Source organism: Capricornis sumatraensis, chromosome 2 (assembly GCF_032405125.1).
Source record: "Capricornis sumatraensis isolate serow.1 chromosome 2, serow.2, whole genome shotgun sequence".
Lineage (NCBI taxonomy): Eukaryota > Metazoa > Chordata > Mammalia > Artiodactyla > Bovidae > Capricornis > Capricornis sumatraensis.
Window position 1 is genome coordinate 150,372,557 of NC_091070.1, and position 19,698 is coordinate 150,392,254.

Consider the following 19,698-nt stretch of genomic DNA (forward strand, 5'->3'; position numbering starts at 1 on the left):
TCTAAAGTCTTTTTAAAAAAGTAACTACTAAGATTTGAAATGGTGGAAATAAAAGTTCCCAGTGGTGAAGTAGCAGAAAGTCTTCTGTTTGAGATGTTTGGGATCATGGATCCACCTGCAAATGACGAGTCCATCCACTGTGAGCTGGAATGATAGTAGCTTATCCACCCACTATTTCTTCTCAAGCCTTGACTGTGTCAGACATGACTGGCCAATCACAGTCTGTTCTGCTGAGCATGGAGGTTTCCAGCAACTTTTCCACCACAGCTCCAGGTAGCCACGACTAGTTGATCAATTTCAGCACAGGAGAAAAAACTCTTTACCATCCACTAAACTCAGAGATGTCTACAAATAGCTGACCTAAAGTCACTACAGAGCAAGGTAAAGGTTTTTAAAAGGGAGAGATGACTTTAGATCTGGCAAGTGATCTGCCTGGGCTTTAAAGTAGTCATTCCTTGGGTACTGCCTCAGGGCAAGCTATTTCAGAGGACACAGCCCACCCTATATTTATGGGGAGAGAGTCTGTCCCAAACTGGAAGGTCAGAGATTCCCAAAGGCATGTCCCCTTCAGGAACTCTAGGAACCCCTTTGATGGACAGGGAGCCTGAGGGTCTTGGTTTCCCATGAAATGCCCCCACCTCGATTCACTTAGTGCTCACTCACTCATGTCTTCCCAAAAAGAAGCCAACAGAGTGTCAGCCTGCTTTCCTCCACGAAGGGCTTATGTGTAATTAAAAGGGATTATGCTTTGAAGAAAGTAGCCTTTAATCACCCCGTGAAGGACACAGCAGCCTAAGCTGGAGGTGCTCTGGGCACCATTTTTGTCCATTGCTGCTTGTGAGCCCCTGTCACAGACACAGGGCTGGGAGTGATCTCCGATCTTCCGTGACCACCAGCATGGGCTTTGCCAGACAGATCAAGCTTCTGCTCTGGAAGAACTGGACCCTGCGGAAAAGGCAAAAGGTAAGAGAGGAGACTCTGTGGTCTTGGACTGAGGAGGTGTGGAGCAAATAGACAATGGAGAGAATAGGTGGGGTGGGAGCAGGGAGGGTGAGAAGCCAATGGGTTGGTTGCTATTTGTCACTGAAGCAGCAAGGAATGTCTGGCTCCTCAGTGTGCCTCTCTGACGAGTGTCCTTCCCAGGAAGATGTGCTTCTCTGTGCTGAGGTAGCCACCTTCCATCCACAGCCCAGCATGGCCGTACTATGAAGTCTGCCTTTGCCTGCCCTGCACGTGAATCCATTGCCTGCCCATCCCTCCCCTGCCCCTGGTTTTTAAGCCTGCCTCTCTGTCTGCATTCCCTTGTGCAGTCATACTGTGTGGCAGAAAGAGTCCAAAGTCCTGAAAATCAGGCTCAAAGGAAAACTATGGTTTCCAAGAGCTTCCCAAACCAATGATACTATATTTCATTGGTTCTAAATGGCACACTGTTTTTTTTCACATTTCTGAAATTGAACTACAGCTCATAATCAAGTGATACGTTCTTTTCTTAGTGTGCAAAAATAACAACCCATCAAAAAAAGTAACAACGCATCTTACCATTGATGGTGTCTTAGATTCGATGAGATATAATATCTTATCAGCACCACAGATGTTTACTGAGCCTTCCAGTGAGCACACAAGGGATTGGGCTGGACCAGGGACTTAAAAAGCACAGATCCTACCCTGGACTCATTTCTAGTCTGGCTGAGAGAAACTGAAGTATGTTTTGAGACCAAGAGCAAGAAAAAGGAACACAGGCCAAATATCCCCTGAGAAGAACAGCCAACAGCCACAAGAGATCAGAGGACCCCAAGGGTGTACGTGTAAATCCAACTGGCCTCTGTAAATTTTTTCTGGGAAAGGATACAGAGTCAATATGTAACTATCGATAATGCACATTGCTGCGGCCTCTGGGGCATGGAAATGCTGGACGACTGAAGGAGCCACGAGAAGAAGCAGCAGGGGAGGATTGAGTGGATAGGACTGAGATAGAGCCAGGCGAGGTAGGAGGAGACAGGGAGAAGATGGGCTGTGGGGAGGCAGATAATGGATCTGTTCCAAGCCTCGATTCAGAGTGGGTTTTTGTGGCAGGACAGGGTTTTCATGGGTACTGGAAAGGAGGTTGGAGAAGGAAGGGGGCCAACAGGTGGAACATCTGAGGACCCCTGATGAGTATCTCAGTCACAGTCCAGTCAGAGGGACTCTAATGGAAGAGGCGTTAGCTGGCAACCAAGCTGGTACCTGAGGATGTGAAAGAGCTCCAGGTGACATGGAGGTAGCAACTGCAGGATACAGTTACCAGCCCTACAGCTGAGAGAACCAGGGAGAAAGTGGGATTGCTAAGTCTCAGAAACACAGAGGTGATGTCAGCAGAGCCAAAATGCAGACCTGTGAGGAAGGGATACAACAAGGCCACTGCTGAAGTCTCTGAGCCCAGTCTCAGGCTCGGACCGAAGAGGAGGAAGCCCTGGCTGGCAAGAGGGTTTGGAGCTGAGAGACGATAGCTTAATAACTGGCACAAAAGGGAGCAGCAAGGGCCACAGTCAACCAGTGCACAGATTATTCTTCCCATTTGTGTGTCTTGGACAGGATTTAGGGAGACTGCAGGGGAACCCAAGTTAGGACCCCTTCCTACTGGGAGACACCACTGTCCTCAGGCTGCTTTCTTTTGTCAAAGCTGGTGTGATTTTCAAACTAGCACTGAAGTTATATGTTACCCCAAGAACCCTGTAGTAAAAGTAATCAGAGACTTAATCTCTATTTCCAGGAGCTTCCTTTGTAGAATGCAGATAGGCAAAACTGAAGCAGACTCCTTATTAAATTCGTTCATTTATTCATTTACTCCTTCAGTTAACAAATACTTAATAATCGACTCATTGGAAAAGACCCTGATGCTGGGAAAGATTGAGGGCAGGCGGAGAAGGGGCCGACAGAGGATGAGATGGCTGGATGGCATCACCGATTAAGTGGACCTGAATTTGAGCAAATTCAGGGAGATAGTGAAGGACTGGGAAGTCTGGCGTGCTGCAGTCCACAGGTTTGCAAAGAGTCAGACATGACTTAGTGACTAAACAACAGTAATAGCCAGGCACTTGGCCAGGTGCTGGGTACACAGTAACAAGACAGTCGCGGTCTCTGCCTACATGATGTTTAGTCTAGATTTTCACTCAATTTTACTCTCAATGTGCTCTTCATGGTCCTCAAAAAATGCACCCAGGGACAATAGCTGCTGGCCTGCAATGATTCCATTCCTGTGGCAAGTGTGTTGCTGTTACAGAGAATAACCCTATTTTCAAAAACCCTATCTTCCAAACCCTGTTGGCTCAGAGGCCCTCACGGTCTCTGCTTGCTTTCCCTGGTGCTGGTGGGTGGTCTCTGTTCAGAGATTCTGTCTTCTCCCCAGTGTGCTTCCTGGAGGTAGCATTGCCAGCCCCTCTGTGATGAGACAGGGCCTTTCAGGCTGAGGACCTTGGCTGGGGGCATCTCCCAGGATGCACGTAGTCAGGCCTGACAGTCATTTGGTGCCATTGGGATGACGGAGATTGAAGTCTTTGTCTGGCGTGCCTCCAGCTAGCTTCTCCTCTACTACATTCCAGGAATTTCCAGGATGTCTGAGTATGAGGGAGATATCCCCACAGCCCCCAGTAGCTCTGATAGGGATCTGTGGCCCCTTCTGTAAACTTTTCGGAAGCTTCTGCCTTCACAAAATGATGACTATGAGAAAGAAAAGAAAAAGACAAGACTCACCCAGCCCATAACCCAGCTCCTAGGTTTTTAATTCCTCAGACTTGCATGGTTTTGGATGTTTACTATTGTGGGCAGAGCAAGAGAAAAACCAGATACCAGATTTCCCTCTGCCTCTTCTCTTTATCCCTTAAGGTCATAAAAGGAAAGTCTTCAGATCTTTGGGATCTTCAGTCCCCCATCCCTTTGTTTTCCTTCCTCTGTTGACATTTATCAAGTATTACTGAAAGTCTGGCATTGCACTAAGTATCACTTCATTTAACCCTCATCTCAATTCTGTGAGAGAGCCACCACTATTATCCACCATGGGCATCAATGATGTCATTGAGTCTTTGGTGACTGGTGGGCCTGGACCTGGGGCTCCAGGACAGGCAGGCATGCCAGTGACCCCACACTGCCCCCAGGTAGCAGGCCCTGTGTAGTAAGCTGGTCAGGAAGACAACAAAGGTAGGGTGACCATCTAGTTTATCATCCAATCTAGGGCAGCTTTAAAAGTGAAGGAAGTAAGTAAGTTAAGTCGCTCAGTCATGTCCGACTTGTTGCGACCCCATGGATGGTAGCCTACCAGGCTCCTCTGTCTATGGGATTTCACTAATTATGAGTCTACCAGAACAATCCGTGTAAAGTGATAACAGACCTGGGAAAGTGGGTTTTATGGTCACTATCTGTGACCTAGGGGCTTCCCTGGTGGCTGAGATGGTAAAGAATCTGCTTGCAATGCAGGAGACCTAAGATCAGTCCCTGGGTTGGGAAGGTCACCTGGAAAAGGGAGTGGCAATCCACTCCAGTATTCTTGCCTGGAGAATTCCATGGACAGAGGAGCCTGGCAGCTACAGTCCATGGCGTTGCAAAGAGCTGGACGTGACTGACTGACTAACACTTCCACTTTCTGTGGCCTGTTTATCCGTGTGTTAGACAGCCCCTGACCTTCTGCAACTCAGAGCCGGGGTGGAAGCGGGAGTCTGTGCACAATGACTGAGCAGCACACCGTGTGCCCTAGTGGAGAGGAAGGGGCAGGAGATGAAGCTGGGCTCTGGGAGCTCAGAAGAGAGAAGGGGGTTGGCAGGGATAAGAACGGACTCCTCAGGGAGTTCATTCCCCAGAGGAGGCATTTCTAGTGATAAGAGCTCTCCCACTGTTCCCTGGCAAATACACTCTTGCTCATATTTTCAATGGGGCAGGCACTGTGTTGAGTGAGTTTATAAAGACATATTAGGTGTGTCTCTTGCCCCTTAGAGCCCACAGTCTAGGGCCCCTTGGTGTCATCTCTCTGGTCCCAGCTTCCATATCAGGGCAGGATATTTGGGGAACCTTGAGGATTCATGGAGCTTCCCAGGTGGCTTGGTGGTAAAGAACTCACTTGCCAACGCAGGAAACACAGGTTTGATCCCCAGGTGTGTAAGATCCCCTGAGGAAGAAAATGGCATCCCATTCCAGCATTCTTTCCTGGGAAATTCCGTGGACAGAGGAGCCTGATGGGCTGCAGTCCATGGGGTCACAGAAAGTCAGACATGACTTAGGGACTGAGCAGGCACACAAGGATTCATGAGAGTAGGGGGCTATCATTTCCAGGGCCCCAGACCTGGGCATCTGGTATATCCATGACCTTTGACCTAGGGTCCAGAATTAGGTGAGGAGAACCTGGCAGGTGAGGGAAGGCTGGGCAGCTAGTTGCAAACTTCCTCAGGTCCTGGGGCATATTCATTCAGGATGAGAATCCTGTCTGGGCTCTCAGCGCAGAAGGGGAAATCATGCAGCTGTTTGGATCCCTGGCCACCCGCTGTCAAATTGAAAACAGAGTAGGAGGGAAGAAAACCTAGCTGACCAAGGTTTCAAACAACAAGCATGACTCTGCCCTTCCCTGTGACCCCCTCCTCCCCTAAGCAGATTGAGTGGTAAAGGGGGAGGAGGGGGGAAAAAAGAGAACAAGGAAATACCAGTTTGAGAAAAAAAATTTCCACCAGCCCCTTCTGAGCTTCGGTTGGGCTTAATTAGTAACAGACATGTTTAAAGAGGAGGGGTGTGGGGAGCGAGAGCTACTCTGAAAACATGTGTTTAATTACACTGTGGAATTTCTCCCTAGGGTATGCCTGTGCACAGTTGAGCATCAAGGACAAAGATGCCGCTCTTGGGATGGTGGCTGCGCCTACAGTTCTGGGGGAGGGGACGAGGTTATCATGGGGACTTGTCAGGCTAGAAAGGCTAGAAAAGAATTGCCGGTGGTCTTTGTGCAGGAAGTGAAGTGTGAAATGCAGCCCTGCCGAAACAAATGCTCGCAGAGCTGGAACAGCAACACTGACTTCTCCAAAACTGCTTGTCAAAGATGACCGACTACTACCCGGGCCAGCGGTTCTCAGTCCCAGCCACACGCTGGAACTGCCTGAGAAGTGTTAAAAAACAAACAAAACCAAACTGATGTCCCATGGCCAGACACCCTGGTGTAATGGATGTGGGGCATGGCCCGAGCTCCCTACAGATTCCTGCATTCAGCCATGTGAGAACCGCAGACCTAGGTTGATGAAGGTGATCATTTGAGAGGCAGGGACTTTAGGTGGAAAATAGAGGCCCTAACTCAGAGGTGTGGTAAAGAGGAAAACCTGCAGAGCTGTACTAGTCCTTGCCCTCAGCAAAGGGTGAAGGAGAAAAGTAAAGTTCTGAACTGGCCTCCCCCGATAGGTGGACTTGCAAAGACCAGATATTTCAAAACTACAAGTGTGAGTGAGTAAGTGGGTAAGAGAATGTGTGACTTACATGACAAAGAGGGATGAGATGCACTAGCCTGGGTTTGGGAATTTTATCCACAGGACAGGTAGGCCAGGCTGGCTGACCCTCCCCTGGTCCAAGATCCTCCATGGAGTAGGGGACAGTGTGTGGTTAGTTTTCTCAGAAAGCCCCATGCTTCCAAACTGAAAACTGGGCAGTTTTGACTCCAGAAAGGGAGAAAAAGGAGGAAACGTGAATGTGAGTGGAGGGCAGACCTAGGACCTTGCAGATAATTTAAATTATAACTCCCTGCTCTTCAGACTTTACAATGTGCTGTCACTTATAATGTCCTTGTGACCCTTGAGGGAAGTGAGGGTCAGTAATAAATGTCTCATGTCCATGGAATGTTTCTATGTGCCAGACTCTGCTTCAGGTGTTTTACAAAGTGAACTCATTTCATTCTCACGACTGCTCTGAGAGGCAGGTCCTGATAGCGCTCCCGTTTTACAGATGAGACCCCAAGGCATGGAGAGGTCGAATGGGTTACCTGAGGTTATACAGCTAGTAGACAGCAAAGTCAGCTAAGAACCCCTGGTATTGACACACTTTTAACCCTCAGTATAAGCTATAGGATAGAATAGGCCCATTTCACAGATGAGAAAACTGAAACCTGGAGATAAAACAAGCCCCAACGTGATTCCTAACCTAGGTCTCCCCATTCCCAAATCAGCAGCAATGTTTCATATACCAGCCTATTCCCAGGTAGGCATTGCTACATGGAAGGTGGCTGACTTACTAGATGATAGAAAGCCAGTGCTGCAAGCAGCTGTCTTAAGGAAGAATCAAAGATGTAGAATTTGGACTGGTTGTCTCATTTCCTTGGTGAGGACACCAGGAATAAGTTTTGGTTTCATAGCTTGCACCTATCACTCACATTACTATCTTGCAGAACTTGCTCTCCAACCTTACCAACTGATAGGGACAGGTTGGAGAGTGGGTAGGAGGGGGAAATTTTGGATGGAAGGTGTGAAGCCAGTGTACTGTCCATGAGGGAAGCAGTTTGTTCAATTTGCAAACTGTTGTTTACCTGAGCCACTGAGTCACCTCCAACTTTCCAGAGAAGCCTCCTAGACCAGTCTTGACAAAGATTCACTCGTTCCACCGATATTTACTGGACACTTTATATAAACTTCGCCCTGTATTGGGCGTAGTGACAAGGACAGACATGGTCCCTGCCCTCGGGAAGCTTATAGCCAGGGAGAGGTCCACCTTCATGAAGGAGTAATGATGATGAGTGCCATGGGAAGAGCTCTGGTGACCAGCAGGAAGGGGTGCATCCTTAACAGTGAAATAGGCTCACTGTGGACAGTTTTTACCCCTCCACCCTTGATTTGCATGGCCTGGGGGAACTGCCAACATTTTTATGGCTATCAAGTGTGCTCGGAGTCAGTCCTTTTAATACTGGATGGGACTTGTCTGATATTGGTGTTTTGCTGTTTGTGGGGAGAATGTATAGGAGAAGTCTTGCAGACGAGTGGTTTAAGGAAAAATCTACTATTCTTTCTTCTTCCCATAATGTTTGTGTGAGTTTGTCTTCTAATACATCATGCCTAGACATATTTTGGATAAAAGGTTTTGTAAATGTTACAACAGCATAATCACCACCTATCCTGAACATTTTTTTTCTTTTCTTCAATGTATTGTCTTTTTTCTCTCACTGACTTATGTTATGATTTGTAATAATCTGCTTGCCAGCAGACCTAACCAACAGAGAAGGAACAAAGCTTTATTGAGTAAATATGTTGTCTACAGCAGATGGTGACTGCAGCCATGAAATTAAAAGATGCTTACTCCTTGGAAGGAGTTATGACCAACCTAGACAGCATATTCAAAAGCAGAGACATTACTTTGCCAACAAAGGTCCATCTAGTCAAGGCTATGGTTTTTCCAGTAGTCATGTATGGATGTGAGAGTTGGACTGTGAAGAAAGCTGAGCACTGAAGAATTGATGCTTTTGAAGTGTGGTGTTGGAGAAGACTCTTGAAAGTCCCTTGGACTGCAAGGAGATCCAACCAGTCCATTCTAAAGGTGATCAGTCCTGGGTGTTCTTTGGAAGGATGATGCTAAAGCTGAAACTCCAAAACTTTGGTCACCTCATGCATAGAGTTGACTCATTGGAAAAGACTCTGATGCTGGGAGGGATTGGGGGCAGGAGGAGAAGGGGACGACAGAGGATGAGATGGCTGGATGGCATCACTGACTCGATGGCCATGAGTTTGAGTGAACTCCAGGAGTTGGTGATGGGCAGGGAGGCCTGGCGTGCTGCAATTCATGGGGTCGCGAAGAGTCGGACACAACTGAGCGACTGAACTGAACTGAACTGATATTGTCTACCATTCTCCTGAAAATTTAAGTACATTAGTCCTAACCAATAGAAAAGGAGCAAAGGTTTATTGAGCACCTGCTATGGTGTCCACCAATCTGCTGAGAATTTAAGAACATTTCTTTGGAAGGAACAATAAAGGGTTAAATTTAAAGCCACGTGAATAGCCCCTAGCTGATCTATATAGGCTTACATTTCTGTTTTCAGTCATCTACTTAAATTCTGCTTTAAGTTTAATGCATTTCTGGACAGGGGTTGGGTGGAAGAACTATTACGTTCCCCAATACATATCTCTCACTACCAATAATCCCACACCTCCAACCACACCCTGACATGCTATGCCTTGGAGTGTGGGCTGCAGCAACCAACTGGTTCTTCTTTGGAGTCAAGAGTCCTTAAACTCTAAATTGAACCTAAATTTAAATACCGACATTCAGTCATATGTTGATATTGGTAACTTCTTCCAGTATTGTAAAATCTCATGGCAGTGTGCCCTTCTTTGTTTATTTAAGCAACAAGAAATTGTTGATAAAAAATGTTGGTAAATTTAGATTTCTGGGTTTGACTTTACTGTGAATCACAGTATTTCATGGGAGGATTTGCATTTTCATTCATTCATTCAATGACCAGACATGCAAAGTCCAGTGGCGCTATAAGCAAACAGGGCAGTGAGGAGGGGCAGAGCTCCGGGCCTGGAGACAGGAGGCTGGATTTTGGCTCCAGTGCTGTCACTGCCCATGAGATACTGCACCAGTCACCTGCCCTTCCTGGGCCCCTGTTTCCTCATCTGCAGAAGGAAAAGTTATCAGGAGACCTTTACTACCTGCAGCATCAGCATTATCTGGGAGCTTGTTAGACGTGTGAGATCTGATAGGGCCCTACAGAATCAGAATTTACATTCACGTGCACAGCAACATCCAAAAAGCACTGAAGCACTTATCCTGATGATTTCTGATGAACGTACTGTGCTAACAAAGTTTTCAGTTGGGTTGGCCAAAATAATCAATTGGATTTGTCCATATTATCTTATGGGAAAACCCGAATGAACTTTTTAGCCAACCCAATAAAATAGAGGCAGACTGGAACCCAGATGGACACCAAGTCTTGGGAGTCCAATATATCAGAGTAGAGTCAGCATGGAAGGTAAGGTTTAATTAAGGAAGTCCTTTAAATATACCACAACCAGAGTCCTGTTGCAGAGACAGACATGGAAATGAAGTGGGTCTGCTCGGGGTATGTTTCCTGTAATCACTTAGTATCACTGGTCTTTCTCACTTTGTGTTTTGTTTTTCCAGATTCGCTTTGTGGTGGAACTCGTGTGGCCTTTATCTTTATTTCTGGTCTTGATCTGGTTAAGGAATGTCAACCCCCTCTACAGCAAACATGAATGTAAGCATAACAGAGGTGGGGTAGGGGGAGCCTTGGCATGCCTGAAGGTCCCTATCACTTTGTTTAGAAAGGGTTTGGGGACTGGGGGGGGGGGGGTGCCAGGATCTGATATGCTTATCATCATTTCATGCCTAGAATGCAGAAAACAGACGTTATGCAAACTAACTTTTAAATCCTGCACATTCTATGCAAATACTTACATGTGGTTACTAAAGAAATGTGTAATGATTTTTTGTTTGGTTGGTTTTTTCTACACCTAAACACTTTGTACTTTTAAAGGGAGCAGATTATAGATGAGTTATTTGAAATATTGGGTTGGCCAAAAGGTTTGTTCAGTTAAGATGTAGATAAACCCAAACAAATTTTTTGGCCAGCCCTATATTTTGAAGATAGTTTAGGAATATGTTAGGCATGGTGCTAAACAAAAAATAAGAAGGGACATCACCAGTCCAGGTTTGATGCATGAGACAGGTGCTCAGGGCTGGTGCACTGGGATGACCCAGAGAGATGGGATGGGCAGGGAGGTGGGTGGGGGGTTCAGGATGGGGAGCACATGTACACCCATGGCTGATCCATGTCAATGAATGGCAAAACCACTACAATATTGTAAAGTAATTAGCCTCCAATTAAAATAAATAAATAAGAAAGAAGGGACAGAAAATAGTGTATTAATAATGTAGTATTTCTTGGACCCCAGAGGTGTCCTGGGACCAAGGATGAGCCTATGTATGCCTCTCTTATACTATGCCCCTCAGAGAAAGCTTTCGCCTGGTTTCTGGCTAGGATGACTTCTTCTGGCTCTTGGCAGCCGGTGTGGGATCCTCAGGAGTCATACCAGCTGCTCAGTCCCCTGTTCTGGTTTCCCATCCTCTTATTAGTGAGTTCCAGGCCCCATATTCTGAATCAGCCTTCTGTCCATCAGACCCTTGCTTGTGTACCTCACCCCTCAAGGAGCCTATAACCTGTGCTCCCTCTTTAATGCTTGGGGGTAGATGCTCAAAACACAGTTGTGGAAGGAATAGACAAACCTCTTCTCCTCCTTAAACATCAGCAACGCATGGAGGCTTCTCGCTCTAACATCACTCCACCCCTTCCATCTCCCCACAGTACAGTGTGCTCCTCCTCTGTTCCCCCTTCACACTTCCATCCATGCCTCTATTAGGGTATGTTTCCATCTCACCACTACACTGGAAGCTTGAGAGAAGAGACCCTGTCTCCAGCGCCCAGCATGGGGCCAGGCATACATTAGATGCTTCTGCTTCTTAAGTGTTGGTAAATGAAGGAAAGCACCAGAAGGACCAGGGTCCATCCTACAGAGGCTCTAGCTCCTAGGACCTGCATCCTTCTTAGTGTCAATGTCTAACCCCTTGCCTTCATTTCCTGTCTTAAGGCCATTTTCCCAACAAGGCGATGCCCTCAGCAGGAATGTTGCCATGGCTCCAGGGAATTTTCTGCAATGTGAACAATCCTTGTTTTCAAAGTCCCACTGCAGGAGAATCTCCTGGAATTGTGTCAAACTATAACAACTCCATGTAAGTGCTGGGATTCCCACCATACACCCTTTATTCTCCTCTTGCCTCGGAGTTCGTGTACGTGCACACAGAGCATGTGCTGCTGAATAAGTGGTCTGGTGGCTTGCGGAAACCTTAAACTCTAAGGAGCAGACCATGTTTCTACTCTGGAACATTCTGTATCAGCTGTCAGGGCACTTGAGGAAAAGGCTACAAACTTAGGCCAGATGACAGAATTTCTTGGTCCTTATATCCCAAAGACATGACTAGGAGTCTGATGTCAGCACCCTGCTGGAATGTGTCTACTGCCTCCAGCTCATGCATCTGCTCAAGCGGAGTCACTGGATGAGAAACACTCCATTCCCCTTCTGATTCCTTATGTCACTCTCCACCCTGGATCAACTCTGAATGATCTCTGTTCTTTTAAAAGTCTTCTTGGACATCTAAAAGCTAAGAAAATTGTCAGGGGACCTTTTGAGGGTGAATGAAACCAAGTTTACAAGGTGAAATTTGCTTCTTGGAAGAAAAAGAGACAATTTCCAAATGCTCTGTCATAAATGCCATTAGTTCTCTTGGTTGGCCAGATCTTAGGATGTTGCTTGAGAGCAGTAGTTCTTAACTTGTAGGGGTGAAGACCATTCCCAGAAGCTGATGAAAACTGGTGGTCCCCTTCCCGAGGAAAATGAGGACTCACACACCCACAGAACATTACACTGTGCATATGATTTCAGGGCATTTGTGCACTTCAGGTTAATACCCTCTGGTCTGAGATTGAATTTCAAGTCAAATTCCGTAAGAGAGTCTATATTTGGAATTTCCTTGAAGTAGATAGGGGGACTTGATGTAGCATGTTCTACAGACAGAGGCTCAGGAATGACGACACGGTTGTCCTTCAGCCACTGGGCTGACCTCCAGCTGCAGTTTGTGACGCTTACCCCCAAAGGTCAACAAGGGTTTGTTGGAGTGCAGGCTTCACCTACTTGTATAAACATCAAGTCAAATGGAAACTGAGATATTGTGTTGCTCCAGTTCTTTCCTTAGAGGAGATTTGGATATAATTCCGCCAGGGCAAAACTGCATTTTGACAAAAAGAAAAGGAACATTTGGTAATTCCACTTAATACTCAGAGGTAACCTTCCCCACTGGGAACAAACTGTGACTGCTTTTGCTGTACAAAGGCAAGAGTAGTTGTGACAGAGACTGCCTGGTCCACAAGCCTATAACATGTTTGCTAAGCCCTGGTTTATTGGAAGATAGAAGAGGGAATACAGAACACCCATCTTCCTGGAAGACAGCATTTTAGCTGGGCTCCCCTGGCTGCAAACACCACCTGGAAGCTTTAATTTACAATCTGAACTTTCAGCTTGAGCCTCCTGGAGGTGCCTAAGAAGAAACACTTGCCTATCCAGAGAGACCCCATGGGTCATGTGATGGGATCAGGGGTGCTTTGGAGGTGCTTCAGTGGCAGCTCCGTGGAGCTTTGGTGGGACTGGCACCGAGGGTCCACAGATTGAGAGGTGGAACTGGAGAGGGGAAGCGGCTTTGGACTCTAGCTGTGTTCAGCATCTGGGCCAGAAAATCTGAGTTTCATGTTTCATGCACATAGTATGCGTGAAATGTTCGCTTACTCAAAATTCATTTGCTTGCAAGGCACAGAAACACATTTAAACAAGTTTAAACCTCAGAGGGAAAGATATGATTTGGACACTAGTAGTAGTAAATAGTAGTAAATGTCGCTCAGTCGTGTCCGACTCTTTGCAACCCCATGGACTATAGCCTACCAGGTTCTTCTGTCCATGGGATTTTCCAGGCAAGAATACTGGAGTGGGTTGCCATTTCCTTCTCCAGGAGATCTTCCCAACCCAGGGATCGAACCCAGGTCTCCCGCTTTGTAGGCAGACGCTTTACCATTTGGACACTAGACCTTCTTACAAAGCCAAGAGCAGCAAGCAGTTCTCTGGGAGGGGGACAAGAACAGAAGAACCACCAGGAGCTGCTCCCTCCTGTCTGGACCTACAGGGTCCAGCCTCTCCACCACCGTCTGGGCTTCTACTCCATCTGCCTCTCTCCACTGACCACTCTGCCCTGCTTCTCAATGCCTCAGCTGGTACTAGTTGCCCAGTTCGCAACACCTGAGCTTGGGCAATCAGAAGAGCATCTCTGAGTACCATTCAAATTTCTGGGAGCACATCTGTTTCCCCAGCTTTATTTTCCTTGTCCAATCAGCCTTGGCAGAGGTGTGTGTGTTCATGCATGCAAGGAGGGCTTTGTAGATTAAGTATGGCTGTTAGAACCTGAGCATATGAATGGCTGGAAGGGCAGGTCTCAGAGAAGTGGGTACTGGCTGAAAAGAGCCCCTACTAATATCTCCTATTATCATCCTATTTAAGACTTCTTGGAGGAGGAAACACATAGTGAAAAGAGTTAAGTGACCCAGCCCTGCCAAAGTTGGAAGACTTTTGAGAACAAATTGCTCAGAGCCCCTGTTATCTTATATGTATAAGGAAGTAAAAATATCTCCTTTTGTCTTGGCAATATTGAGAGGATATATAATGTAGGTATATGCAAGCGGGGTCAAGCAGGTGGTATCTTAAAATATTACACAACGTGTTATAATGATGATGAAAATGACAGCTATGTCTTTAATGATGAGGCTCATTCTTACAGCTTGGCAAGGGTGTATAGAGATTTTCAAGAACTCCTCATGGATGCACCAGAGAGCCAGCACCTTGGTCAGGTTTGGAAAGAACTCTGCACCTTGTCCCAGCTCATGAACACCCTCCGAATGCACCCCGAGAGGATTGCAGGTGAGGTGGACTTCAGTGTTCTTAAGTACCACTTGCTTCTCATTTGTCTCCTCCACCAGACAAACTGAAGATACAGAGAGGAGTTAGAAGATTTGGTTGGAAAAGATACCAGAGGGTGTAGGAAGGGATCTAGAGACAGGAGGAGGCTTACCTTGGTGAGAACTCCTCTTTCTACCAGGCCTGAAGGTGGGAAGTTAGGAAGGAGGGCAAGAAAGGTCTCATCCCAGGTAAGTTGTGAGATAGGAGAATGTGGAAAGAGATGTGCTCTGGAAAGTCTGAGGCCAGGTGAAGGGGAAAGAGTTCATGGAGCCTGAAAACGATGTGGACCACATTCACAGAGTCCTAGAGCGTAAGGACTGTGTGGAAGCAATGCCAAGTAGCAGTAAAGAGCCAGGAAGATCGGTGCACAGGTTTGATGTTGTTATTTCTGTTGTTCAGTCACTAAGTCACGTCTGACTCTTTGTGACCCCATAGACTATAGCCCACCAGGCTCCTCTCTCCATGGGATTTCCTAGGCAAGAACACTGGAGTAGGTTGCCATTTCCTTCTCCAGGGGATATTCCCTACCCAGGGATCAAACCCACATTTCCTGCATTAGCAGGTGGATTCTTTACCACAGAGCCACCGGAAGCCCAGAGCATGTGTTTATCATGACACAAATATGTATAGTCCTTCTCTTTATTCTGGTAATATTCAGCGTCCCAGGCCCTGAGGCAGAGCAGGTGCAAAGTTGGGGGAAGCAGGATTGGGGGCTGGTAGGGCTGGTAGGGAGGTGCCAGGGAAGGTCCAGGAGGCCAGGGGGTTGAGGGCAGTGACTGGACTACACAGATAGGGTCTAGGCTGCATATGGATGAAAGAGAAGCCAGGACTGGAAATCCCCAAGGGAAATGGAGAGGCAAAAGAATGGAGGCCTCAGAGTGTTCCATGACGCTGGTTACAGACTGACGAAACAGCAGGATAGAAAGAGTGACAGCTGTGGTCAGAATGTGAAATATGTGGATTCACGATTTCAAAGGCATGCAGGACAGATGAGAACAAGCCCCCAGGTGCACCAATGGAGGTTGAAGTGGAGCAGAGGCAAAGGTTAGGTGACGGGAAGGCAAAGGAAAGCAGGCTGGATGGACACAGAGGTTTCGGGGGTGGGAGAGCCCCCTGGAATCCAGAAGCTTGAGGACGGAGGGGGAAGGAGCTCCCTCTCCCATGTCCCCCTCTCCAGGGGAAGAACTAGAAACAAGCAAAAGCCAAACCCAGAAACCCTCTGACATCTCTTTTCAGAGCACAAGTGGATGCCGTGCGGTTTTCGCGTCCGCCATAGGCTCCTCTGTAGGTAGTTGGAGTTACTGGCTATGGAAACAGCCTGGGCACCAGGTGGACCCCACCCCCTTTTGAGGGGTAAATGAACAGCTGGAAGGCAGCAGGCTGGCCAGGACCCCAGGGGTCAGTGCGGTTGTGAGGGTGGAGAAAAGGCTGCCAGGGTGGGGAAGTTCGTTCAGGGATGGACTCAGAGGCTATAAAGGAAGTGGTTTGTGGCTGCTGGGAAATGTCAGCTCTTTGAATGGAGAGGAACTGACTATGAGGATGACCTTGCAGAATGACAAGGGTGAGGAAGGTGATGCCCAAGAAGACAGGAGGGGCTGGATAGGACAGCTTCTGCCTAGGGAGCATGGTACGAAACAGTCTCTCAGGGCTCCTCACTCATGCAAGCCAGGCAGTGAGCTGGTCCCTGGTGACAGAGAGTCATTAGACCAGTGCCCTCCCCCGAGGGATCCCTGGGCAGAAGTGGAAGGCCCGTGACCACACCCTGTGGGGCTGCTGGAGGGAAGCAAGGGGCCAAAGAGCATAGGTGAGTCGGTCCAAAGAGAACCCAGTCCTCCTCCCACTGGGCCACCTTCTCCCTTCTCTCCCGATTGGAGCAATAAAGCACAGGAGTCTGATCAGAGGACGGTTAAGTTTCCTTCATTACATTCTACTGCTTCCGAAATCAGTAATGCATACACGTTATATCGTAAAACTAGATTACAAACACAGCCTTCTTTGCTGCCTAGGAGTTTACTAAGAGTAAGGGTTGAAAGAACCACAGGGCCTTGCAGGGTCTGGGCACAGTTGGCATTTTAATATGAGGGAAATAAGGGGGAGAAGCGCCAACAAGGCAGAGGTTTTTCCCAAGGTTAAACAGCAGATGAGAACACGGGCTTGCCCAACGCCTGGAATGACTGTCTACCCTGTTCACCCAGTGCACGTTTCACTGTGTTTTCTCATTGTCAGATGGTCTGGCTGGAAGGAAGCAGAAAGGAAGTCATTTCAAACCACAGTGTCTCTGTGGCCTTTCAAGCCTGTATATGAGGACCAAAATCACTGCTTACAAGCCAACACAATGCTAGTTTTGAATTGGCATACAGGTGCTTCTTGTGTCAGCCTCCGGGCTGTGGGGGAACATTCCCTTCATGAGACTGGCTTCGGGGGGTCTGGGAAAACAGCATTAGAGGAAGCCAGCTGAGACTGTCCGAAGGAATTTGAGGGCTGAGAACACAGACTCTGCAGAACCCCTGTCCTTGGTGGCCATGAGAGGGGAAAGCAGACCATCCCCAACGAAAAGGACAGGGTGTCTGAGGGAATTTCTGGCCGAGCACTCAAGGCCACAGTCACTAGTGAAGGTAGTTTCAGTCTGTCCCTGGGCTCCCAGGACCTTGCTGGCTGTGAGCACTGAATCCTCAGCCCCAGGCTGCAGTGGAGGGTTAAGCCTCTGAAAGCAAGATGGGCCTGTCACTGGTGTGTGCTTTTGCCTGTCAGTTCCCCAGTCACCTGGGAAAGTATGCCAACAGTGACCTAGGGCATTTTCCTTTCCTAGCAAACCTGTAGTACTGCATTCTCCACAGAGGAGGATTAATGGTAAAAAAAAAAACAAACTAGCCGTGAAGCCCCCTCCCCTCTCACCCCCGAGCAAACTCTGCAGTCTCTCAGTCATCTTTAAACATTGCCCTCCTCCGAGCCTCACACACGCATTTCCCTGGTCTCCCCACCCCCATCCCAGCCTCCTGAGCTCCGTGGGCCTCAGCAGCCCCTTCCCCCAGCCTCTAATCTTCCCAGGGAAGAGAACAAGAAGAACAACATTTTAAACTACATTTATTTTCTTTTCCTCAGGGCCCCCCAGTTCACATTTCTCCCTCGGGAATCCTGCTGTCTGCTTACATTCTGGCCCCACGTCTCCCTCCAGGGTGGCCCCCCCCGCGTCCTCAGGTGTGCTGAACCAGCATGCTCCTTCATGCACCTTGTCCCTGGGGCCACGGCAGCCCAGGCATCTGGGTGGGAATCTGGGCCAGGGCAAAGTTGCTCCCAGCTCCCCTTGTTTTGTCCCTTTTCCCAAGCAAGATGTATGTAAGGTCCGGCGAGGGAGTTAAAGAATAACAAAGAGTTCGATAGTCAGATAGGGTCCTGACTCTCAGGTCAAGACAACAGTTATTTACTGGGTGTCTCCCAATACTCCACAGACATTCACCAAAGCCCTGATTCCATGTCAGGCTCTAGTGCTGGGTGTCACGTAGAGATGATTTGGAGGGCTTACATCTCTGTGCCTAGCTAGGTATGATGGAGAGTGTGATAAAAGCAGTATCTGTAGCTCTCTACTCTCAAGAGTCTCTGTGTGTGTGTACTGGGAGTTGTGTTGCTGAAGGTCAGAGGATATAGTATGATGCTGTATACAAAGAAATGATTTGGAGATGAACAACCAAACTGGAGCCCCAGGGGAAGAAAAAAAAGGAAGCTGGGTTTGGAAGATAAGTTACTGAAAAGGAAAGAAAGCAAGAAGAAAATAGAGCAGCCCCTCTCAGAACCACTCCTCCCTCCTGGGGTAGTGCCCCCAGTCCATGGTTTCAGCTGCCTGTGGTCATCCAGTCTGAAAATATAAGTGGAAAATTCCAGAAGTAAATAACTCATAAGTTTTAAACTGTGCGCCTTTCTGAGTAGCATGATGAACTCTTGCACTTACCTGCTTGGGATGGAAACCATCCCTTTATCCAGGTATCCTGCCCATTAGTCACTCCCTGGCTTTTCAGATTGACTATCAGAGTATCACAGTGTTTATGTGCAAGTAAGCCTTATTTGATTTAATAATGGCCCCAAAGTGCAAGACCAATGATGCTGGCAATTTGGATATTCTCTTACTCTGCCTAGTTTATAAATTAAACCTCATCATAAGTATGTATGTATAGGGAAAAAACACAGTGTATATATATATATAGGGTTTGGTACTATCTGCATCCACTGTGGGGGGGGGGGTCTTGGAATGTATCCACTGAAGATAAAGGGACTATTGTAGTCAGGTCCTCCTTAAGGCTTTGGGTGACACTGGATTCCCTGGTGGTACAACTGTCAGGGCACTCCATGGTGGTGAGGGAGGTGTCTGTGTGATAGAACTTCGGGGTTGGTTCCGCGAAGCTGGCCCCAGCTGCATGGGCAGGCCTGTGGCTGGCCTATCCCCTTTCAAGAGGAAATTGGCAGAACATCAATGTAGAGGCAGCATACACATAGAAAGTCACAACCTGAATATGAAGGGTGGCTGTCAAGCACTCAGGGAACAAGACCTCTTGGCTGCCTGGGGAAGGGAGGATTTGGGGAGAGAGCAGATGGGGCACTGTAGTATGAGAACCTGGAAGGTGCAGGGACATTTGATGATTAAAGTTAAAGAAGAACTAAGAGATAGGCAGTCAACCAGGCTTCTGGCAAAGACAGGATGTAGAGATAAGCATTTTCATGCAACCCAAATACTTGAGTCTGACACAACTGAGCAACTGGAACTGAAATGAACTGCATGTTGAAACGATTTCATAAATATCTGGACTCTCTGCCATCTTCTCTGGCTGGTGCCTCCAGAACTGGAGCAGTGGCCAGCTTGAGACTGAAGGTTGGCCCTGGAAGCAGGCAGAGAAGGTGAGTGGGAATTCCCTAGAAAGGGTAAGAATAATATTAATGCAATCAGGACAAGCATTTTTTTTTTTTTAGTTGGGAGCTAAGTACTTTACATTCTTTATTCCAAGTCACCCCCACAACAATCCTAAGAGGCATATGTGGAAAATGCAGACCCAGAGAAGGTCAATCACTTGCCCCAAGGTCACTGTAATGGTTAGGAATCCTTTATGCCTCCTTATAAAGAAATTTCTGCTTCTAGTGGGTTTGAGTGGAG

The 19,698-nt window shown here is 47.6% G+C and overlaps 1 protein-coding gene across 1 annotated transcript in view; it reads left to right on the plus strand.

Annotated features, from left to right (window-relative positions):
- Positions 1 to 897: 897 nt before the first annotated feature.
- The window catches only part of ABCA4 (ATP binding cassette subfamily A member 4), a 152,478-nt gene continuing 133,677 nt past the window's right edge, over positions 898 to 19,698 (plus strand). Inside the window, exons 1-4 of the mRNA XM_068964606.1 lie at positions 898 to 963; positions 10,108 to 10,201; positions 11,592 to 11,733; positions 14,380 to 14,519. Coding sequence (XP_068820707.1) covers positions 898 to 963; positions 10,108 to 10,201; positions 11,592 to 11,733; positions 14,380 to 14,519 — 442 coding nt within the window. The remainder of the gene's footprint in view (positions 964 to 10,107; positions 10,202 to 11,591; positions 11,734 to 14,379; positions 14,520 to 19,698) is intronic.